Source organism: Excalfactoria chinensis, chromosome 7, assembly GCF_039878825.1.
Source record: "Excalfactoria chinensis isolate bCotChi1 chromosome 7, bCotChi1.hap2, whole genome shotgun sequence".
NCBI lineage: Eukaryota > Metazoa > Chordata > Aves > Galliformes > Phasianidae > Excalfactoria > Excalfactoria chinensis.
The window spans coordinates 15882961-15908251 of record NC_092831.1 but is presented as its reverse complement, the minus strand read 5'-3'; the positions used below and the strand labels follow the sequence as shown (position 1 = coordinate 15908251).

Below are 25291 nucleotides of genomic sequence, written 5' to 3'. Positions count from 1 at the left end.
CATGCTGAAGTAGTAGCATTAGGCAACAGTGGAACGAGCCAACATTAAGGGAACAGTGTTCTCACTGTTGTTTTTCTGCATATTCACAATGTATTTAGTCCAGTTTCTCATGATTAAAAAAAAAAAAAAAAAAAAAAAAAGGTTTTTAATGATTACTTTCTTTTTAGTTTCTTTGGCTTCTTTGCTTCTCTAAAGAAACAAAGTGCTTTTTCTGTATTTGAACAGTTACACTCTGATATGAAAATGATTCTTTTTCCGCCTCAATTTCAGAATGATTACAAAACTAGTTTTTGAAGATGTTGTCTTATTTTTAGGTGAGAAATCCATATGATATGAAGGTAAGGCTGTAGCTTTTACACGTTAGGGTAGTGTGAGTTGTTCACTTTGATTCAGAAGATGACCAGTACAGCTTAAGTTCTGTATTTTTGTCCAGTAATTCCAATGTTAAATCAATTAGGAAAAACTCTCACTTACATATTGGTTCTAATTTTAGGCAAGATGGCTCTTGCCAGAAGTACATTTAGAGCTAGCTAGTTTAAACATATAACACAGTCTGTGTATCTTCTGTTTTCATAAAAGTAGATGCATTATTCTAGTAACAGCCATTTTTTAAAAGAAAAGTGTTTCTTTTAAATTGCTGTTTTTCTTTGGAATGCTTTATTTTTAAAAAGTGGTGATATATTTCTTTGTCATGAGTGTTTGTCACCTTATGCTGTTTCCAGTTACTGTAAAGAAGTATATGTAAGCTGTGCTTGCATAGGGGTGAATATTTTTAGTCAAACCATGTACAGTTTAAAATGATGGATAGAACATCACAACTGTAGAGATACAGCTTGCTTTTTTTTACTCAACTGTAACTCCCGAAGAAATTGAAATCTCCAGTCTCTCTTTTAGAAAAGAAAGGAAGAGCTGCCAGAGGAAAATAGAGGGGTTAGGAAGCAACTAAAGCATGAAGTGTTCCTGAAGAGGTTTATTAGTCTCTGTCATGGAACAAGTTGGAAGACTGCTGAGGGGGGATGAGTTCCATGCTTCAGAAGTTAGATCAGAAACTCAGTAGAGCAAGGACACAGCAAGCACTGTGTGAGCCTTAGGAGGTCTTCATAGAGCCAGTGCTCACTGTGGGATGGCAGTGCTCAGATTCCCTGTATGGCCTCTTCTAAACCTACTTACCCTTGGAACAAAAGGGATGCTGGTGATAGGAGAATACGTATATAGTCAATATTTTTGGTATGGTATGCTTTTGAACACAATGAAAATGCTCCACTCTATTCTTTCCCCAGTACTTAATGTTTTTCTCCTATTCCAGCTTAATGTTTTTCTCCTATTCCAGCTGCAAACTAGCTAGCTTTATTTGCCTTTCTTTCGCTTTTTTAAAAATGTTAGGAAAAGTCAGGCACCGCATCTGCCATAGCCAAGAGAGGCTGGAACATGGGAAGCAATGGTCTCTGTAAGTTTTGGCTTAGGCTGGTGTGGGAATTGGGTGCTAAATGCATCTGCACACATTTGAGGCTAAAATGTTGCATATTCATGCTTGTTTCCTCCGGGATGAGGGAGAGGTACAGTGTGAAAAGTGGAAATGTTCTTCCTGTTGTGGAAGTTAAGACAAAAGTGTTTGCTCCTGTTTCTCCTTTAATTACTTCAGGGATTCTAACATGAACTTTAGTTAAAGTGCAGCTGATAAAGCACTGGCTATCACTGGGAGTTGGTATGACAAATGAACGCCCAGATGTACATTCTAAACTTTGTCAAATGTATCTCAGTACCATTATTTTTTTCCATCTGTTTAAAGTACTATTTTCACATTACAGTCTTTGTTAGGATTTGAAAGCTCTTAATATTCATATGTTGAATAATTCCTTAGAAAATCTGTTCAACACTTGAACCGTAACTGGAACATTTAGTACTTTATTGAAATCTTTTTGCAAACCGTTTATTTCTTTGAATGCAGGGCAGTAGAGAGGCTTATAAAAATCTTCTAGGAGCATTTGTGCTCTTATACTGAGAACATTATTCCCCTCCCTACACGTACACCCTTTCTTGTGCAGGTGGAACTCTGGTGACATCTGTTTTGCTGAGCGAATGAGCACAGAGCTCCAAGCCAGCCGAGTCAGCTGAAGAGGAGGCTGTGCAGAGCAGCTGAGAGCGCAGACCTGCTAACAGAGCAACAGTGTGTGGAGCAGAACAGAGGGGCTGCTGCCTGGAGAGTAGATACCACAAGGAGAGAAATAGAACCAACCCAATAGCAAGACAGGAGATGGATTAATAATAATACAGCCTTGTTTGTGGAAGTAATATTAAATTTCACATTCCGTCCTGCAAAAATTCAGACGCTGAATGCTATTAATTTAATCTCCTATGGAACTGCTCAGGAAGTGTGAAGTTTTAATCCAAGAACTGACTGGATCCTCATCAGTTGATTAGGAGTGGAGTCCGATGCCCATATCCTCTGCTGTTCTTAAAAGAACATTTCACCTTTTGCTTTGCTTTTTATTCTTAAAACCTGAAGCCCCACTTTGATGTAAAAGGTGCAATGCTTCAGCACATTAGAGTGATTGCCAAAAAAATCATCTGAACATTTTGGATGTAGCTGCTTCTTGCAGTGCAGTAGAGTATCTATTTGTCATTATGCGATGCTGAGTGTGAATGAAACACAGCAGGTGACTGAGTATCCCAAGGGCAGCTCAGAGGATGGTTTTCATTCGTTCAGGTGTTGTGCTGAGATCTAGCAGGAGCTGCCAAACATTGCTTCATGGGTGGCTTGCACCAATATCTCTTCTCTTGTAATTTTCTTGATAATTTTATTACGTAGGACCCAGTGCTGTAGCTTTTTATCTTTAATCAATCTTCCTTACTGTAAGATGTTTATTCCTTTCCTAGTGTTAGCTTGATAAATAATAAATATTCTATGGATCTTATGGTCAGCAATTCAGTTGTCAGTGATCTTTTAGAAAGAATCATCTGGGGAAACAGAAGATTGTAGGCATACATATATCATCTCTGCTACTTGATACTCTCCTTTGTGAAGGTTTCTTCAGTATGAGGCAAACTGCAGTTAAAAGTGGCAGGCAGATTTACAGCTGCTGTCTTTCGGAATTGGAGTGTATTTAGGAAACAATTTAAAGATCAGTTGGACTGTTGCATCATACAAACGGATATTCTCAGTAGGTATCCTGTAAGTAATCTTCGTTCATTTCTTTTCTAATGCTTTTGATTACTTGTAAATTAAGAAGTCTGTCTTCTGCTATGATAATATGAGGGGATTATTACAACTGAACATCAATGGTTAGTATAATTATTTTTGTTATGATTTACTGCAATTTAACATGAATAGATGTTATGATGAGGCAGTTGTACTTTCCAAAATAACTTCTGAAAGATGGCATTAGGGAAATTTCTATAGAAGTTCAAGTGTTTTAAGCAGGGTAACAAAATCCTATTAGTTACATGTGTAGTCTAATTAAATATGCTGTTGAAGGAACAAAGAAGGAAACACTGTGTAATTTCTGTTGTGTCTAGCTGAAGGAAACCTTTCATAATTACTTTACCTACTTCTGAGAAGATTGGTTTGAGTTTTGTAGAATGGCCTTAATAGGTTATAAAGGGAAAAAATTCTCTTTTGTGTAAATTTCTGCTGCACCTCTGCGTATATATTCCATTACTATGGAAAGTGGTTTTTTAGTTTATTATTTTTAATTTGAAGAAAAAAAGGTGAGAAACATCATATGTTTTGTAATAGGTGAACAATCACTCTTGCCCAATTGCTTATTAAAAATACTTCTGGAGAATAATTACAAGAGCTATTTTGCTGGCTTTCATTACTAATAATCATTTTCCCGTCCTATCTACCTTCATAGGCCCCTTTGGGATTAGTAAGAAAAGGTTCTCTGCCGCTCAGTGACACAGCTTCTGTAAGCTCTCTACGGAGGATGAAGCGCAAAGCACCCTCACCACCCTCTAGAACACCAGAAGATCAAAGTGAAAGCAGCAATGGGACTGGTAATCTTTTTATACTCTTTAATTGGGAGGTATGGCAATTTGGTTAAACATTAAAGAAATACTACCTGATAAGGTAAGAACTTTCAGTAAATACATCAGCGTTAAAAATCTTTGGATTGTAGGGAAGTGGTAATGCTGCTTTATTAGATTGACTGATACAGTGTGAAAAACATTGTTTTAGGGCATACAGATTAGTATCAAATATGCACATGCACACTCACCCAATTAGTTGTTGTTAGGTTAACTATAGCAGTTGTCTTTGTGTTACATATATGGGGAGAGAAGACTAGTTTCTCTGCATCAGGGATAGCTTATTAGGGGAGCTTAATTAATTAATAGGAAATGGACCAAGAAGAAGAATATTTGTTCTTGACTTTTGTTCTTTTATAATTCTTTTATTTGATCAAAAAGTCAACTCTCTGAGGTTCAAAAATACCTAAGATTTGATATTAAAAATATGTGGGAAATGTGATAACAAGCACTGGTTACTTAAGAGAAGGTGTATTCCTTGAAGTACTCACCAGTCTGTAAGATCATAATTTAATGTACTGTATAGAAATGGAGAGGCGATGCTTGTTACCTGACTTGTTATGTATTACCTTTTCAGTAACGGAGTCAAGAGAATCAGTCCTCACTGAAGTGGAAGGAAGAGCTGCTGAAATGCGGTCTGAAACAGGTTGGTTTTTTTCCAAATGTATCAGTTAAGTGTATGTCATAATAAACTGTTATAATAATAAATCACTGTACTGTAGATATAGATATGTAGATGAGTACATACTAACTTCAGTGTTTCAACTCCATTAAGTTTTTAATTGAAAGACAAATAGGATAATTTATAATAATGATGTACAGTAAATTTTGTATTGATTTTCTGTGCTTCACACTGAAGAAACAAAACATTATCCCCTTTTTATCCACAACAAGACTAGGCAAGAACAAGATAGAGTCTTGGTGACTTCTGTATATCCCGTAACAAAACATTCAAAAGCTAAAACCGAGTTGTTTCCAGAATCCTGTGTTGCTGCCCTTAACGTACATAATCTTAGGGGTTCTTGCTTTTTGGTTTGCATCTGAACAGCCTTTGAAAGCACAACTTATAAATGTAACTATCAACTGCATGCATACATAGTTCTTTATAATCCATTTTATTTGTTGGGTGCTATGGAAAAATGTGATATATAAAAGTATAGCTATTCAAAATGCAATTCTTTGGCTGCTGAACACTATGTTATTGTAAGCTCTTCATTTTGTACTACTAAGTGCTGCTATTGGTAAGTAGAGTTCAGATACAAGACAGAGGATCTAGAAGTCTTCTAAAACTTAGTAAAGCGCTTAGAATAATCAGTGCCAGTGCAATCCAGAAAAATTACTCTTCTGTATGTTTCACTGAGGATGTAATACGTGAACGTCATGCATGTGGGACTCCATGAGCAGTATATGAGGTTCATGTATTTACTCAGTTTCTGTGCTAGTTATATTAGCACTCTAATATATATTAATTTTCCAACTTGTTTATTGGAATTGTCAGTCAAAATGGTGGTTAAGGAGAAAAAAAAAAAAAAAAAAAAAAAAGGAAAAAACAACAACAACCATAAATGCGCCCCAAAAAGACTAAAAAATGTAAAAAATGTCACCTGCTTCCTTAGGCCTCTGGTGAAGGAAAAAAACCAACTAGAAGGATCAGTCATCAGTACATTTGGTCTCCATTTGTGACACTTAATAGAAACAGTAGCGAGAAAGCTCTTTATACTTAATAAATAGAAAGTATTAGCTTCTGTTGTGCAATCTGAATTTGAAAATGTGTTAAAAATATGAACATTCCTTTTCCTAGTTGTAGCAGAAGAAAGGTGGTGATTATAATTGAGTGAGTCATTCTTAATATTTATTAGTACTTGGTTTTCTCTGTTCAAAACCACATTCATCTACATGTAATGGATCTAACATGAATAGAAAGCTTATCATTTAATATTAAGCTTTTTTGTTGATTCTTGAGCTTGTTTCTGTCTTAAGTAGATAGATAGAATTTCTGCATTTCCCTCAAGTATAATGTCTTAAGTGCTGCACAAATAAGCAGTTTTGAGCTTCTTAGCAATAGCTTGACCACTTTTCCATAGACTTAGTAGCCTCTGTTTGAGGTATTTGATTTCTTGTGATTAAATATCTATTGTGTAATATAGAAAGAAATGGAAAAAAAAATAAAAAAATAATCATCCTTATTGGGTTTAGAACAGTCTCTGTGAGGCTTGGCATCTACTTCCACAGTTATTGACGTTTTTCATTCTCTAGTTTGGTTTGTGGTGTCTTGTATTCTTTAATGTCCTTTACAGACTGAGTGCAACGCATTTTTATTTTTATTTTTAACGTGGAGATGAGTTGCATAGCACAGCCTCATTTCTTTTTGTTTGCTTTTTCCTCATGGGATACTACTGCTCTCTGGTGGTATCTCTGAAACTGTCTAGAGGCCTCTTTGTAAAGGGTCCTTTTAGTACATGCTGTGAGAACCAGTATTCACCTGCAGTAAAATCAATCTTGCTACTCTTGAGTTAATCCTAATTTGAAAAATATTTATCAAATTGGGCACTTTTTAACATAGATAGGATAGAATAATAAATTGTTAAATTGGATCTCGTTTTAGCATTACATTAACTCAGTGGATTCCTTTCTTTTTGTCAATACTACTTGAAGTGTCAGGGTTCCAGAAGCATCAAGTTTTTCATCAGCCATGACTAACATTCTCAAGGCAGTTATGTTACACATTTCTCCTTTAGCAAATAAGTAAGGAAATTTAAGTTATGAAAGTAGAGTTACCTTCTGCCCTATAATAAAGCATTGAGTGTTCAGTAAGGGTTATTAGAGTCTTAGTATTGCATGACTACTAGCACTGTGTGCAGTAATTGGAATTATTCTGTTTAGTTCAGAATAGGCAACATTTAAAAACAGACTGCACTTTGACAAAAGTGATATGAAGACATCTAATGGAATAAACATTTAAAGAGAATTAATTTGAACGTTTGGAATTGTAAAGAACAGTTTATTCTCAGTTATGTTTTTCGTTCCCCTTCCCAAAGCTTCACTTTTTCTTTTTTTTCTAAGGGAGAAGGTGTAATTTTTAAGAAGAGAGAAGCTAAAGATCTGTACATGATTTCCCACTAAACAAATCCTTTTATATAATGTTCTTGGTTACAGATTCTCTTAAAAAACTTTCCAAGGAGTATAGGGCTGAGCATTTACATGATATAGTCAGGCTTTCTGGCTTTGATATTTACAAGTGTAAAAAGGCACTGACAGAAATGTCATTCTGTTATCTGTTGTATTCTTACAGACTTAAAGGACACTTGAAGTCGGTAAAGCAGTCATCAGGTATTCACAGTGCCATCATGTAGATTCTAACAATGTTCTTGTAGAACTATTGAAAACTCAGTGACTAATGTGCATAGAGAATAAATCGCCCAAGACAAAAATACAGTTTATGTTATATACATATTTACACAGGGAGATACATAGGCAATAAGGGTGCAGTTTGTATCCTGTGTTGCCATAAGTAATTCTTAGTGATATGCTGCATATAAAACTCTAAATGAAGGATTTGGAAATAAGTCATAGAATCCAAACTGTTCATCTGCATGATGTAAGTGAAGGATGGCTGTTACATGTTGTGAATGAATTTGGTATATACACACTTCATTCTGCTGCAGCACTGGCAGCCCAGATCTTCTAGTAACAGTTACAGACATAAACTGCTAGTAGAAATTAACTCTAAGTAAGTCTGATACTCTGCTGACAATGCAGTAGAGAGATAACTATAAATATGAAGGTTTGCTTTTTGTTTTTACTGTTGTCTGGAATTGCATATTTGTAGTTTAGATTTGGAAGTGATCCTAGCACAGCAAGGGAGGGACTTTCATGTAAGAGTAAAGTCAGTTTGATCTCCTACCCACCCAAGCTAAGTTCCCATCCCATCAATATAGGAATAAAAACTTAGTGTGCTAACTTCACCTTTGTTATGCTTCTTCAGAGCAAGAATGACAGAGATAACTGCATTTACTAGGCATAAATCATAGCAACTCAAGAATTATTCTGTTTGTCCTGTTAGAAGTCCTGGCTGTGCTTTATTATATAAGTCAAGATTCCACAAAGTATTAGGCTGAAGGTCTTAGTCTTTGTTCTATGGTTCCAGTAACATTTTGGTTGTTGATGGCTTGAGGTCTGTGGCATCTAGGAGCTAACCTGAGCCTCTCAGATGCTGCAAGGTGCTGCAAGGCCACTTATCAATTGTAATAGTTTTCACTCATTTTCAAGCATAGCAGTTGTCACCTGTGAGGAGGATGTGGTCTTGTAGGTTAGTCTCAGCACATTTGATGTTTGCCAGTATTCTGCTATCACTGAAATCTCCCAGGATGTTTGGCTGCTTGTATGATTTTACCCCAGTTTAGAGATCAAATAGATGTGGGTGAGGGAGGGAGGAAGAGAAAAGGGCCTTGGTGGTTGTGAAGTCTAAGGAATCAAATCCCCTTGATATAAACACATGTGCTTAAGTAATATGGAAGGAGGTTTACCTACACCATTTTGCAATCTTCCTCCTCTTTCCTTGGAGATCTAGATTACCTCTACACTCAGCTCCTTGACTTAATGATGACAGTGCCTAGTCTGCAGCTGCAAAGCATTATCACAAGAGAGTACTGTGAAAAACTAAATAGAATTAAATAGTAAATTTTTCTTTCTTTAGTAGTTACTCTGCAGCTGTGAATGAGCTCAATAATGCCATTACTGAAAATTAATTACTGAAAAAAAAAAAAAAAGTGTGTTTGTTCTCAGTGAAGAGTTTCTCCGAATCACGTACAGTTTTGTTTTTATTTACTTTCCTTAGTGCTACTTCTGTAGAAGTACTGGGACTGCTGCAGGATAATATTTTGTACAGTAAAATCAGTCTAAGATGTTTTTTATTAAAGAAATATGGTCTTGGTTCTGCCCATTTCCAGGATTGCTTGCTTCAAGCTAGTACTTTGTTTTCAGTCTTAGCCTTTTTGTGTAGAGTTGGATTGCGCTTTGAAACTTGCTGATTCAGCCAACTGCAAGGCCTGTACCTAATGGGTATTGATGTATGCAAAGCTAACAGAAATACTCTGCTCAGATCAGAATGCACTGATCATATGAGCTTCTGTTATTTCCAGTAGCTTTCCCTGTCACCATATTGCCATATATAGATGAAATTATTGTTATGTTGTTTGTTTTGCAGAATGCAAGTTGCAAAGACGAGAGGTTAATTATATGGTCTACCCACTAATACTTGATAAATGTGAATCAACATCTTGGTGTAGGAAGATTCCTGGCAGGAAAGTAAAGCCAGAGACAGTCCCTCTGGAAAGCAAAAAAACCTGCATTTATTAGTCTAACATCAGTTGCACTGTCTTGTGTATCCTAAACCAGAAACTAAACCTTTTTCATTATGGTCTAGCTGAAAATTCCGTTATTCTTATAGATTAATGCTTTTCCATATATTTTTTTTCTTATCTTTGTTTACTTATTTATTTGCACAGGGCAGAGCACAAGACTCATCTAAATGTGTTTTGATATCCTTGGGATGATTATGGGAAAATTTTGATAGTGATGAACAGGCATGTTCAAAACATGGACTAAGTTCAGATTTGGTTTGATTTCTAGTTCTCTAATGTACTTACTGTGATATAAAGGAGCAATTTATTTTAAGCCTCGCTGGAGAGCTAATGGAAGTTGTTAGAAAACTGTGTGAAATAAACTGCCTGACTTCATATTTGTTACATATATTTTTATCCATACTAATTCAGTTCTTGAATTAAACAAAGGAAAACATTATGCAGTAGTTACAGATGCAGAAATGGATGGACATTGGCACGACAATAAGCATATCTTCATGTAAAAAGAGATATTTGAAAAGAACTGGAAAATACTATGAAACTGAAACTGATACGTTTTTTTTTCCCCATCCATCCCTATATTATGAACTCTCAGTTTTCCTTCATCAAACTGCTTAGGCCAGCTTCACAGTCCCATTTTAATCTATACACTGAAGGTGTGTTTCCTTTTCTTTTTTTCTTCTCTTTGTGAGCTTAGGTGGTGCCAGGAATACCTCAGAATACAGCCTGGAAGAAATTGATGAAAAGGAAGAGATGAGTGTGCAAGAGGGTGAGGAAAGTGGAAGTACAGATACCTCTCTCAGGACAGGGGAGGTTACTGCAGCCTTCAGCTCTACAGAGGTACCACAGGAAACTGAAAGAAATGATCGTGCTTCATCAGTTCCAGTTGCTGGCACTGTTTCTGTAGACAACTCACAAAGCTTCGAGGAAGAAAAACAAGAAAATATGAGCACAGATGGCAAGTAAGTACGCTTTGTGACAAAGAAAGGAGCACTGGAGAAGGAATGGGGGAGGCAAATAAAATGCAGGGTACTGTTTCATTGTGGAGCATAAAATAGAGAATTGTGAGAAAGGAATGAGATCAATACGCTTAGCTTTCGTTGTAGCACATTATCTGGACACAGTAATTCATGAAGCCTTTCAACATAAATGACAGAATGTTCTGCTGGCTGTTCTGGTTAGACCATCTTTTTCTTACTACTGAAACATCCAGACTCTGGAAAAGCTGTACCCATCTCTAAAACATCTAGCATTATTACTAGAGCACTTTTCTGAGGAGAGGAAGGAAATAGGGTGGAGGAGAATGAAGTGAGTTAATTATCGATTAAAAGTTCATTCATATAGTTGGAGGAAAACAGGTATTTTGCTATGCTGATCTATTGCTCATCTGTTACCTTGCTCTATGTTTTTGGTTTTTTCTTCGTATGTTAGCCACTTGTCTTGACCTATTTTGATTCATCTGCTCTCAGGAAAAACAAGAATTGACACATTGTTTTCCTTAACCACGTTTTTTTGGTGATGCTCTAACTTTGCCCTGCGGCATTTTTATTAAACCACTTTCTGGTTTGCAGGTTCCCAACATGAGTTAGTGCCTGGTTCAAGTCAATGTTCATTGTCCTAGGAGGTCCCATTGTGTTAATGTAATTCACAGTTGGGCAGCTGAACTTGCTACTGTTCCTGATTTAAATTGCAAGAATTATTTCAATTATTATGCTAAAATCAAATTGTGTGAATGCTACAGTAGCTGAAAACTTTGAAGGTAATATAGAGAGCTTTGAATTGAATTTCAAGGGTCTTTCTGTCAATTCAGAGCAAAGAAGGTCTTCAAAAATTGGTGTTCTGCCCCTGAGTACTGTGCCAATTGCTTGGGTGTGTCTGCTCTGTGAGGAACTGTGAGGGGGTGCCTCAGCCAAGTGTCATTTTTAAGTTCTCACAGACTTGCAAATTATCAGACTTGTGTTACTGTGCCAGTTTGGACAGCAGTCATGGGGACATTTCCTCACTGCTATCCCTTGATTTGTAACAGCCTTTCATGGCCTATAATACTGGAATGTCATCTAATATGCACTGCACCATAATTTCAAAGTTTAGAAATCTCTTCCTTCGTGAAATATCACAGTGATGAAAATGAGAGCTAGAGGGTTTCTGTGACATTTGTTTATGAAAATCTTCTGGTGATTCAGATTTTTGTAAGATAGGCCTGGTGGCTCTGACACTCTGACACTCGGTGACATTCTTTTTTGGTTTGTTTTTAAACAGTTCAGCCCATTGCAAATGGTTTCCCTTCATTCCCTTTGCTCCATTCAAGGGAATGAAGATAGGCAAGATTACAGAGGGCAGGACTGAGCTTTAACGTTCTTCCAGCAAATTTTGAAAGCTTCTGTTTAGCAGTTGTTGGACACTTACCGTACGTTTTGGACTGTACAGGCAACATGAGGATGGGTAATTCATTATTTGAAATGATTCAAAGCAGATGCTTCATTTCATGGCAGTGATTCCTAATGATAACTAAAACATTTGATGTGGCAAATGAATTGGAATCTTCATAATGACAGTATTAGTTACTACAGAAAATAAAAGTATCACTGAGATGGAAGGTTGAAGTTCTGATAGGTTTTTTTAGTGAGAAATTTTAAATATGTTGGCATTTTCCACTTAACTTTTGAAATCAAATACTTAATATTTCCTGAAAACAGAGGAGAGTTTTTTCAGTACTTATGCAGTTCTTTTGTCCCATCTGATCACAGGACAAACACTGTATGCGTTTGCAAAATGTTTAGTATGCAAGTAACACATTTTATGCATATATCTTTGCTGTTCTCAAGATATTTCATGAAAGGGAAAGAACATCTTTCATTAGTATTTCAAAAAGTCTGTACTGCACAGTTCATATGCAGCTGGTGTCTCATGCTGCTCCCTGCAGATTATGCTGGAGACAAAAATCAAAGACATTGTAAATGTTGGAGGATGCCATAAGACTTCACACTGAGAATGTTGTTAAGGAATGATAAGCCATTGCCTGAGTGATTCACTGAAACTTGAGTTTTAAGAATGGGGCTTGTTCAGAGTGCACGAATCAACAAAACAAAAAGAAAAAAGAGGAAAAGGAAAATGGATCACGTTATGTGTACATAAGAGTGAAGCTGAATGTCATTTTGGTAAAATATCATAGCAGCATTTCCTCTCATTTAAAAAAAAATAATGTTTTTTGTTTAGTACTCCAGTGTTTGGCAGAATGATTTCTCCATCTGTGTTTGGAGAACATTGCCAGTTCTCTTGCATCTTCTGTTTACTGAAATGAATGATACCAACATATTTAATGCACTGTTGTGCTTTGCAGAGAACTACAGACTCAGATAAGCAGTGACCAAGATGCATTTGAGAATGACAGGAAGCTTAGAATTTTGGAACAAAATAAAAATTATGGTGAGTAGTTCCCACTCATTTTGTTGAAGAAAACTCCTCTCTTCCTTTAAAGACAATTCAAATGCTGTCACCTCTTGAACTGTGATTATCAGATTATTTTCTTTATACTTCCTATGTCTTTGGTGTATCCCCTCTGAGATGAGGTGACAAGAATTGGTTGAATTTTTGTTGTTGTAAAGCTAACAAAACACTTCTGATGTTCAAAGCATGGAATAGAAGCCACAAAGATGGAACTAAGCAAAAATTGCATCTAACTTAATACTGAATAGGCTGAATAGAGTTCACCTTACTGGTTTCTATTATAATCAACTGAAATTTCTTAGGACTAAAATGATTCAGTAGTAGCTTCTTATTAATTCATGCATGACACCAGAAGGCTGGTAATGAGGAATATCTGTGTAAGAAGAGAATTATTCAGTAACATTAGGCAAATATAACTATAGTTTTTAAAATAAGTGTTAAGGAAAATAATAATAGTAGTGAGGAGCTACTCCTTGTCGTTAAATTTGTTGGATGTTTGGAACTTAGTGATATTAGAGGGAAGGTTAAACCTTTTTGGCATTTGTATTAATTTCTGGAATCTCTTTTTTAAAGATCACAGTGATAGAACACTCCTCCCAGAAAATGAAGAAGGGGGAGAAGAACAGACAGCAAAAATTAAAGCAGTAGATTTTAGCGAAAACAGCAAGCTTGAAGTTGACAGACTATCAAACTGCCAAGCATCTAAAAATGACATCGCCATAAGTCATAGCAATTACACTCAACTGATTCCAGGAAAGCAAGATCAGAAAACAAGTCAAACCAGCCTGGACACCGTAAAAACTCATGATGTTGCAATTCAGGCAGGTCCATTGGTTGGCAATTTGGGAAGGACTGCAAAGAAAGAAATGACTGTTCCTCAAGACTATGAATCATCCACATTCAAAGGAATGGTCCGTCAACACAATACAGACACAAACAACCCTGGTCTTGGGGTGATGCAAGGAATGCGTAAGGATGAAGGAACTTCAACAGAACAAAATCTTCAGAGACAAGAAGTTTCATATGAGAAAGCAATACCCATGAAAGATGAAATTCATATTTGTACAAACGGCAGTAATGTTACTTCACTAGAAATGATTGCAAAAATCCCAGAAGGGTCTCCTATTATAAGGGGTTACCCTCTTTATAGGCAGGACATGAAACCTAAACCTAAGCCTGCTAATGAAATTACAAGAGATTACATACCAAAAATTGGAATGACTACTTATAAAATTGTGCCTCCTCCAAAATCCTTGGAAACAATGAAGAGCTGGGAATCAGATGTTTCAGATTGTAAGGTTCAAGAGGTATCTGCTTCCAAAAACACTCTGGAGTATGAAGACCCCAAAGAATTAATAATGCAAACTGAAATTCCTCATCTTCCAAAAAGTACAGGTCACTTACAGACTGGTTTGCAAAATATACCTGCTGCAAAAAGTGATCTGCTGCACAGAACGCAGAAAATTTCTGAACATGGGGTGCCATCTGGAGCCAGGGTTACCTCCGAGGTCAGTCAGATAGAGACAATGTCTTCTAAGCAGCTTGTCCCACCAATGCTAAGCTTAAATAATACAAATGCTTCTTCTGAGACTCAGGAGAAGTCAAATACTCTAAGTCCTACAACAACTAAGCCTAGTTCGTTTTATCTGCAGATGCAGAGAAGAGTTTCAGGTCATTATGTGTCATCTGCAATTGCCAGGAGTACCATTTGTGCTCCTAATTCCATTCAAAATGAAGTTAAAAACACAGAATTAGAGAAAAAAATCTCATCACCTGATGAAACTTCGTTACTTACAACAAGTAGCTCCTCTCTTCCAGTAGATGAAAACAAAGATGATGATGGGAAAAAAGATGAATCTTCCACTTCTCCTGTTAAAAACAATAAACCACCGAGTTCTCCCTCCTGTCAGTCAGCACCATTGAACCTAAGAACTCTAAGAACTTTTGCAGTTCCAAAGCCATACTCCAGTTCGAGGCCATCCCCTTTTGCACTTGCTGTCTCCTCAGCAGTCAAAAGATCGCAGTCATTCAATAAAACGCGTACAGTCTCCAGCCTGGCACCAAGAGAAGAATGTCCTGTTGAACTCTCATCTGCTTCTTCTGCAGCTGAATTCTCATCAGCTACCTCCATGCCTCAAGTGAAAAACCCTTCCTTACACAACATCATCGGAGGGACACAAAATAGTCTAACGGATAAGGTAAAGTTTGTTAATAGTTTTTTTTTTTTTTTTTTTTTTTTTTTTTTATCATTGATCTTCTGTGATGTCACCTTCAGCAGAGCAGAGACTTTGGCTACTTTCTGAACTGTTTGTTTATCAGAAAGTTCTGTACTGATACGGTTTGAACTACCTCTGGTATTTGGGAGCAGCGCAGCACTGTAATGAAATAACTAGAAGAAAAGGAATGCTAGCTAAGATGAAAACAATATCATTCCGGGTACTAGAAATAATTACTCACCATAATTAGCATCTAAAACTTGGAAGGACAGTAAATTAAACAATCGTTTATACTGTATGCACCTGTTTTCATGTTCAGAGCGTTTGTGTTCTTTATGGTGTGGTATGTTGGTTTCTTTAAGCAGTGCGGTGAGTTTTGCTTCAAGAGATCATGGCAGAAACACTTGAACCAGGCCTAACTGAGTGAGAGAGGAGCTTAATAAAAAAAAAAAAACAACAAAAAACAGTCATAAAAATCAACTAAGGTATTAATGCTGTGAATGTGTAGATGGAACTGTATCATAATTCAGAGAGCTGTTTTAAGCTGTTCTGGGAGCTTGGCATATCCATACGTCTGTGATGTGTAGATGCTGGCTGTCCTGCATATTCTGTACAGATCTGCAGAATTCTGACAAGAAGCAGTACTATCCAAAACTTTCTGTTTCTGTAATGACCGTTTTCTTCAGGCATGGAAGTTAGAGGCTAATCTTTGTTTGGTAGATTCAAAATACAGCAATGCTTTTCCTCCTCCCTGCTTGTGGTTCAGAATACACTGACAGACTTTTCAGAGTGGCTTCTGGAATATTTTATGTCAAATTTAGATTTTCATACAAATGCATTAGTAAAATAAATGTGGAGATAACCGGTTTTATCTGGGGATACTTTGTAACTGATCTTTGTTAGATAATTGTTCTCAATTATGCTACAATGTGGTGTCAAGGGACCTACATTTAGGTGGTGACACTTTGGAGTAAAAGCCTGTCAAGTTGTCAGGGGGAAAACAAACAAAAAACCTATGGATCTCAACCAGTTGTAATGCTTGAATACTTTCCTGTTTACTTAAGATATAATTTCAAGTTATAAAATCATGGGGTTTTTGAGTGCTTGATTTATTATTTTTATGTTTATCTTTCCTTCTGAAATATGTTTTTTCCATATCATATCACTTTGTGGTATCACATACTCATCTTGGAGGAATTACTTCATCATTTTAATAAGTTTCATAAGTTGCTTTTATATCTTCTTTGTTCCTGATAAATTGAAGATCACTTTCCAAAGCTATAGTAGAAATGTGGCTTATACCTGAGATCTTGAACAAATCAAATTTTATAGTAGCACTGTCTGACATGTGACCTCCTCTATGTTTACATTGATTTTTCTTTGCTGCTAATTAGCTAATTAACAATAAAGGATTTTTGTTTGTTTGTTTGATTTGTCCTTCTCACTTCCTCTGTTTCTAGAAAAGCAGCAATGTAAGCAATATTGAGCAAAAGATTCAGGCACAGTCAGGTGCTTCAGCTGACCACCCACACCCTATCATTATGAGACAAACCTCGATGCCAGTCCAGCGCTCTGACCCAGAACAGATCCACCAGAGCTTGCTGGCCGCAATCCGCTCTGGAGAAGCTGCAGCCAGATTGAAAAGGGTGAGTTTTTGTCATTGCATCCATAACAATGAACTCATGGTGCTTCCTTCAAAATTACCATATTAATGCCTCACACTAAGTGCAGTCAGCTTGGACATGAAGTGCTATGTACAAGGTCTCCCAATGGGGATGGGAGGGCGGGAGGAGAGTTTGGTTCTGCAGAATGAGGCTGGTGAATGCATTTGCATTTGTACAGATTTGTATGTTCGTATATTGAAATAGAACAAATGCATGGTGATAAGCAGCTTCATCCTAGACTCTTCATCCTAGACTCAAATTAGCTGCAATTTTTCTAGGTAGATGAATAGAAGTTTTGGATGTTTATTTTTTTTCTAGTTATTAGACTTTATCAGGTCCCAAATTCTTCATAAATGTATTTCAAACCTCCTGCTTGGTATCATTAGTAAGATATTTCTCAGTGGCAGGACTGTTCTCCTTCACTCTCTCAGGTAAAAAAAAATTGATGCTTGGTTTTGGTCTCCTAAAATGCACTCTCAGAGGGGAAGGTAGTGCAGACTTTAAAAATCTATTGTTTTAAATTTGAACCAGACAATTTAATGATAGTCTCACACAAAACTCAGCATAGACTCAGCATTAATATTTTGCATTCTATATTGAAGAATAATTTCTCATTGCAGAAACTTTGGAAACTCAGTAGGTTTTGTTTTTTTTCCCTTTCCCACTTGAAACTTGCTTATATTCAAGTAAAGTGTTGTGGGTGGATGTGAGGGTATTTTTAAATTGTCTTTAATGGAAATGTTTGATTTCCCTTACAATCACAACATGTCAGTTGATGGTTAGATATTAGAATAGCCTTTTTTAAATATGTGAGGTTTTGATTCAGCGTTGCACTACAACAGCCTCTCTGAGACTTACGCATCTCCTGGTATTTCTATCCTGAATAGGAAAGCTGTTTCCTGGAAAGGTTATAAAAATGCATAACTTGTCCACAGCTTGATAAGCATGCTGAACTAGTAGTCAGTAAGAGTGGTACATAATGTGCTGTAGCATTGCTTCTAACTACTGTGTATCACTAACCACAAGCCACTTAGAAAACGTGTTAATGAAAATACAAAATGTAAGAAAATGTAACACAAGATAGGTGGGAAGGTTCAACCATACCACCACCATCTGCCTCTGATATTATGGGCCAGTATAATAAAATAGGAGGCATTACTTTCAGAGCACCACTTGTGGATGTATTTCAAGTATTTTTATTAGGGTATTTTTCCAATGCATTATTACATTGTGGGTAATACTTAATTTTATTTATTTTGCATAGTGTATGAACTTTCTTTTATGATTCTATGGGAAATATCCATGGGCTACACAGTAACTTGCAAGTATTTTATAGAATAAAGTTTATGAAGTGCTTTTCAGAATTCAAGAAATGTACTGATACCGAACAGACCAAAGACAAAAAAAAATTGTTTGTTCATTATTTTCTAATAGAGATGTTTAGTGACCCACACAGTCCTTATCAGTCGTACGTGTACGTATGGTGTTACGAAGAACGAGGTGATGACTAAAAACCTTTTTCCCCCATCCCTCTCTCACTCTTCTGTGAGTGGGAGATGTTCTTTCCCCATGTAGCATCTGTAGAGGCCTGTGGGTGAGGACAGGGCTGTACTTCTAAGGAAAACCGATTAGAATGAAAGCCTGTAAGCATGAAGAAAAGCATGCTGTAATATAGGAAAGAACCAAAGAAAAATGGGGGAAAGATGTCAGGTGCCTGCTTCTGCATTTACCTCTCACCATATCCTCTGCTCTTGCAGCTCTATGAGGGAGTCATTTACTAAAAAGGGGGGGAAGGAGGAACCTGGCACTACTATCCAAATCCTCTTTTTTCCCTTTTGTACTTAATAAGTTGTCAGTATGTGGTGCCAAGATCTGTAGTCTTTTGTGTTTCTGGCCTTTTGCGTTGAATAGGACCTTCAGTAATTACGAACCTAAAATGGGTCAACTGAGGTTTCTTTTTAACTATTTTTCTCTTCAGAATGTTTTCATTTTGTTTAGTAAACTCTGAGCTGTGGTATGTTGCTCGCATGGCTCTCATTAACTCCAACTGGAGTTACTGGTTTTTTCAACTACAGTGAAAAGCAGAAACGTTCCTGTGTCATAAATAAATGTCAGATTTTGCTAGAAATCAGTTCTGCTCAACATTTTATTTAAAATATTTGTTCGGAATGATATTTTTTTCATGTATTTCTTCTCAACCATGTCTCGAGATTGATTAAAAAAAAATTATGTGTTTTTGATAGTTATGTACTGAAGTTTTTACAGAAAGGTTTGAAATTACTTAAAAAAACATATTTAGTGCTACTTCTGTAGCACATGTGCTTTGTTTAGAATAGATGTAGGAGATGGTTCACTGTGTGAGAAGAGCACTACCTGAAGGAACAGTATTGCACTTCTCTTTAAGATAATACCCTGTAATGTGCTCCACACAGCAGCATGGTAAAAATTGGGTTAATATTTCCTTTTTCTCTTTTTTTCCTCCATCCAGGTTGGTCCTCCATCAAACACTGTATCTGTCAATGGAAGAGCCAGGCTTAACCATTTGTATTCCACAGAAGCGAAAGCGAATCATTAGATATTATACCAAATATTTTGCACTTTACTACTGCTTCATAGGCCACCTTAACTACCAATTTTTGAAAGTGATTAGTATATATTTGTCCAATGGTTTAGGAATATGACACTGGTTTCCTTTGATGCCTTGGAAAAGATTATTAGAATACGTAAATTATGGTAATAATTTTCTCTATATCAAGCTGATTATGCTGCTAAAAAGGTGTAAGAGAAGGTGCAGATGATCTCAGCTTATGTTGGAAAGAATGTCAAAAATTTAATGATTTCAGCCTTCAAGACAGAACAAATGTAGTTGTAGTGTGCTGAAATTACAGATTTAAAGCAATCTAAGGATTTTAGATCATTAATTTTCAATTGTGTATTACTTCAACAGATTGTATGAATTTAAATCTACCACATGCTGCCTCTATATTCCTTTGTTAAATTAAATTTGTAATTAGTAGAAAACAAGATGCAATACTTTTGTTTCTCTTAAAAAAAAAAAAAAAAAAAAAAGGAAAAAAAAAAAGATTTTGTTCGTTGAGCTGATGTAGTTGGGATTAGCATTTTGGTTTTAAATGTCCTTTAATTTTTTCCTAGTAAGATATCTTAAAAGAAAGAAAGAAAACAGGATATAAATTACTGGAAATTTTTGTACTGCTTAAACTTTTCTTAACAGTAGCACTGCATGATGTTTCTAATCTTCTCTTAGTAACTGTATATACTGCTTCCCTAGCACTCAGATGAGCAATGCCTTTTGTGAACTAGATATGTTTTTAAATAGTCACTTACAGATAGAATGCAAATTCCAGTTTTGATATTTAATGAAATTTACAAAAAGGTAGACTTGGGTATTTGAATAAGAATGTACTTTGGACTTGTTCATAGAAAATATTTTAATCTTAAAACAGCACGATAATACACTTACAAAGCATCCTTGTGTTGGAGAGCTTCTATTTATAGAGACTAAGCGTTAAATACCAAAATGGGAATGAAAAAAAAAATAAATTATATATATATATACGCATATATAAAAAGAAAATGCTTCCTATTATATTTTATCTATTTTGCTGTTCTTGTCAAGATGAGACATTTTTGGGAGAGAGTGGAAATTGGGTCACGTCTATGATGAAATAGCTAGATTGTGGATATGCAGCAAGTGCTGGGGTATTTGCCATATTAAAATATTTTCATGCTGGATTTAAATAAATATAATTATATTTAGTTTCTATTCTTTAACTATATATTTATTTTATACTTCAGAGTCATTGTGTAACTCATTTTCAGAAACTGATCTGTATGTGCATTTCAAAAGGTTGGTGTTAGTTTGCTGCCAGGTTTTTGTGCAATAATCTCAGATCCCATTACTTTTCTGGTACAGGCTCAATTACTGATTACAAGTAAAACAGTGTTAACCTAATGCTGAAACCTTTTGAAGAAGATTTTAGCAAATAAAATTCATAAAGAGAACTGATGAACATGTGTTCACTGCTGTTCTCTCATATTTCCACACCTACAACTTAGTCCCCTGTCAGTGCATGCCACCACTTCCTTTTCCTCCTTGTTCTTGCCTCCAGTTAAGGGCTGATTCCAATGGGAAACCTTACATGGTAGTTCAAAAGATCTGTTTTGGGGTCTGACTGTAAAACACTACTTTACTTCATCTTTCACTTGAAACTATTGAGATAGAAGAGGTGGTTGTTTTCTAGCATCTAACTGGGTCATACTTTCCTGATTTCTTTATGTCTTGAGGGACAGTCTTGAATACTGTAACACATTCCTAGCAGTCTACAAAGCATCTGTGTTTGGTGTGATATTTGAATTCCATTTTTCAAGCATTCCTGTACAACAGGCTGATCTGTAACTGGCAGGGAGAGCTTGCACTGCAAAGTAGTTGTCTTGTTTATATCTTGGGTGGGTGAGGGTTACATATTTGCTCTCAAACTACTTTTGTTTTCTCTGCAGAAGGTGACTAAATCTTATTTTGTACAATGTAATCTCTGTCAGTAGACTACATGATATTTCATTATTTCAACCAAGTGTGTAGAGTCCAAACGTTGTGGGTTTTGGAAAAGATCAAATAACCTTGCTTTGTTGTTCTTTTATTTACATTTAACTCCTGTACTACTATTTTGTTTCTGAGCTCCATGTTAAAAGTGTGCTGCCCTTTGATGTGAACTCCTGAAGGCAAATTTGTATGTAATAAGAGATTAAGACTAAAAACATCTTTCCTGAATTTTAGGGTTTTTCGTTGTATAACTGAACTTGCTTGGTAATTAGCTTAAATGTCTACACACAGAAGTACCGTGAATTTGTTCAGCAAGATTTTCTGTTACTAACTGGCAATATTGTTTAGCAAAACTTTCCCTTTCCCCCCCTCTCCCAGCATATATGTAAAAGATTTTAATATTTTGCTATTATATTGCTAGAGATTCTTTTTTTTTTCTTAAACTCTATTAAAACTCTCGGTGATTAACTTGATGTGTTTGTTAATTGTTCAAACCAAAACATCTTCTTAAGTAATAAAGCAAGTTTTTCTAGCAACAGCAAGCCTAAGCTCGGCAGAAGTAAATTTTTGTTGTGGATGCCTTACGTGCATGGAAAATATCTGTATGTTTTCCTTTGAGTCCAAGAATAGTTGGTTTGGGGAATGGTATTAGAGATGCTTTCCAACACAAGGTAACTATTTCTGCCGTACCTCTTGCTGCTTTTGAACAGTAGACGAACTGTTTGGGGAAGAAAATGAAGGACTCTGCAGTAAATGGTATGTCAGTATAATTATATGGACATAATAACAGACCCTAGTGAAGACATGCATTTCTTTTCATCATGAAACAGCAGATATTGGTATAGCACAAGAAGATCTTGCTCTGATTCTGTCTTTAAGGCTTTGTAAGTAAAGGATGGATGGGGGAAAAACTAGTAGTTAAAACAAATTTTTTAGTTATTAAAGCTTATACTTTTATTTACTCTGTGGAAGAATAAAATCAAGACTACTTTAATTGATACAATTAAGAGATACCTGGAAAAGGAAAGCTGTTTTGCTCGGAGAGCTTAATTCATCATGAGGGAATATTTGGAAATCATCAGTGGTGACAAGAGGCCGTGAGACCAAGCCAAGAGGTCTCAAATTTGCAGATGAAAGCAGTTAAACCACTGGATGTTGCCATTCTAGGAAATATATTTAGTATTCATTGCTTTAGTTTTTGCTCACTACTTGTGATTTGTTCCCTAGCATACTGTGGCATGTAGCATGAAGATTTCTAAGATGAAGGAATGCCATCAGTCATTAAAGTGATGTGGATATATGGACTATGAGGCATGGGATCACACGTTCTTGGTAATGGATGTTCATCACTGGTGAAAATGCATAGCTAATAAGGTAGTGACTATGTTAAAGAGTAGTGTTTCATAGCTGAGAATTTGCTCTATCAAGCATTGCTGTTGTGCTTTTGTATCTGTTGTAGTTTCCACGGAAACAAGTTGGAGGCATTCCTTTCAGATCAATCTACATATAACTGAATTGGGAAATGATTTTGCATGTTTTAGTGACCCAAGTGTTACTCAGTTATAAGTACCCCTCAAGAGGCAAGGGAGTTTTTGATAAGGAAGGGGAAGCTTTAAGATCAGTTTGAACTCCTTCAGAAAAACATACCTTGCTGATTGACCTTTCTCTTGGTCCTTCTCCTTGCAGAGAATAAAATGAAATATCTAAATTGCAAAACCTGAAAGATTATTTTAATTTTATTGTGTTGACATGGTTCCTCTTAGTATACCTAACCATGTGCCATGTATGAATTAAATATTATATTCCCTTAGTAATTTAGTGTCAAAAACTGGAGACAGATCACCAGCTGGAATATTCAGAAGTATTTACCTATCTATCGAGCACTTAGCAGTTTAACCATCTGATTTATCTGCATTTTTATGCAGCTGTTGTGGTATCCAGTTGTATTGTTTTAAATGAACTGTAAATCCCCAGAAGTCTCCTATAATTCAGTTTACCACGAATACAAAAATTTGTAGTGTGCTAAGAAATGTTCATTAAGTAATGTTCATTAGTCTTCAAAGATGAGAAAGTTTCCAGTTAAACGTTAAAAGCAGAGCAATTGTTAATGTAGGGGTTCTGTTTCTTCTGTTGCTGTGTTCAGATAATGTCAAGCAATGGTGGATTTCTTTCACATCTGAATTTCATATTGAACTTAAATGTTGAACAAATGTGTAATTGATAAGATATTTTCACATCTTCAAGTGTGAAGGATCCCTGGATGTCTCACAGTATGTAGTCAGGTGGACCTAATCAGATTAATTAATGAAATAATGTCACTTAAGTTACGCAGGGGCTTTGATTAGACATTCTCTTGCTAAATGAACTAGGACAGCACCTAAGGATGTCTCCACTGGGTCAGTGATTCTTGAAATATTAAGCTGTTTCTCTGTTCTAGAGTCATCATCACTCCTTTACAGCTGTCTCTGTTCATTTCTTAGGTGTAAATTTAAGCCTGCTCTGATTTATAAATTAGTGTCCTGCTGACACTAATGGGAGTCAGAGCATTAAGACTCGCATAAGAAGGTCAACATTTCCAATAAGAGAAAAATTAACCATTAAAGTGACTTCCCACAAAAAAAAAACAACCAACTTTGAATTAGTCATTATTTACATTCTATACGTGAAGATCATAAATCATAAGCTTAATGCAGAGTACTGCATGGGGTTATATTATTGCATAAGGTTTGATGGTTTAAAATAGTATCTTACTTTCATGTAGTATTCAGTTATTTAAATTCTAACAGATAAGAATGGGAAAAAGAACAGTGCATTCTTTGCATCAGTGTGCTCATTACAGAATTTTGCTAAGTGTGAAATAACCTGATACAGAGGTCCAAAGGAGAGAACACGGAACAAAGGCTATGTGAGGGCTTTAAAGAAGCTTACTGGCTGATAGCCCTTACTTTCAGATAAGGATTCCACTGGTTTGAAACACTGAAGCTGAAATGTTTGTAGCAATTGTTTTGTACATCTCTCCCAGGTGTAGACTAGCACTAAAATGACATAGATGAATCTTTTGCAAATGTTGAAAGTTGGGTATGGAAAATACAATTATTTAGAATGCAGTCTGTCAGGAGAGCTGAGTGTTTCACCTTGGTGTAACTAAATGGTCACATCATGTGAACAGACCTCTCAGACCTCCTATTTTTGTCTTCAAAGCAAATCTCTCTTGTATCACACGGAGGGTAAAGATGCTTGCTTGAAGCTTTTGCTCAGAGTACTAAGCTGGACTGACCTTGCTTAGCTTGTGATATTTAATATCATCATAGCCAGAGCAGTAAGAACACAGTAACACAGTAGAGTGCATAGAACTAAATTTTCAAATGTGATAAAATACAAGAATGGGGATTTTAAGTAACGAGCCTTCATGTGCAATACTGAACATCCACAGGGGTAAAGAACTGATGCCCGTCTCAGTGCAGGGGGAGATCTAAGACCACAAAAGCTGCAGTTGCAGAAATAGTTGAATAAATCTGTCCAACAGTGGCTATTTGCCAAGTACGAGTGTACTTGGTGTACTAGTGCTACTGCTCATTAACCACTAGCAGACTTCCTAATGGTTGATGTATTTCTAATGACAAAAATAATGAATAAGCTACTACTGGAGTCAACTTCGTTTCCCCCCAGCTGTGTGTGTTTGTCTCCCTATATGTTTCCCCTTCTATTTTAATGTGTGCTCCTGAGCAAGAACTAAGACTCAACGGCTCCACTGAAGAGGTAAAGCAAGGGCGAAAACATAAATCCTTAAGCAACTGTGAAATAAGTTTCTCTCTGATTTAACAGAAAGTGAAAATAATCCATTGTAATATTGATGACAATTTTCTAAATGAAACGTTTGAACTAACTTTGGCTAGACATGCTTGATCCTGTCAGCAGAAACTGTTCAATTTCTTCAAATGCTGCAAGTCAGTTAAATGCTCTGAAACTTACTGAAGTACACAAATATGGATCACATAAGGGCACACTTGCAGG

At 36.1% G+C, this 25291-nt stretch overlaps 1 protein-coding gene across 6 annotated transcripts in view; it reads left to right on the top strand.

The window, feature by feature from the left end:
* COBLL1 (cordon-bleu WH2 repeat protein like 1) overlaps window positions 1-21737 on the top strand; it is a 75224-nt gene extending 53487 nt beyond the window's left edge. For 5 of the 6 annotated variants that reach the window (XM_072342064.1, XM_072342060.1, XM_072342059.1 and 2 more), the window contains exons 8-14: window positions 3855-3996; window positions 4604-4672; window positions 10087-10351; window positions 12730-12815; window positions 13410-15034; window positions 16513-16698; window positions 19205-21737. In XM_072342064.1, coding sequence (XP_072198165.1) covers window positions 3855-3996; window positions 4604-4672; window positions 10087-10351; window positions 12730-12815; window positions 13410-15034; window positions 16513-16698; window positions 19205-19291 — 2460 coding nt within the window. In that variant the 3' untranslated portion in view covers window positions 19292-21737. The remainder of the gene's footprint in view (window positions 1-3854; window positions 3997-4603; window positions 4673-10086; window positions 10352-12729; window positions 12816-13409; window positions 15035-16512; window positions 16699-19204) is intronic. The other variant, XR_011904337.1, reaches the window with a different exon arrangement.
* Window positions 21738-25291: the final 3554 nt, after the last annotated feature.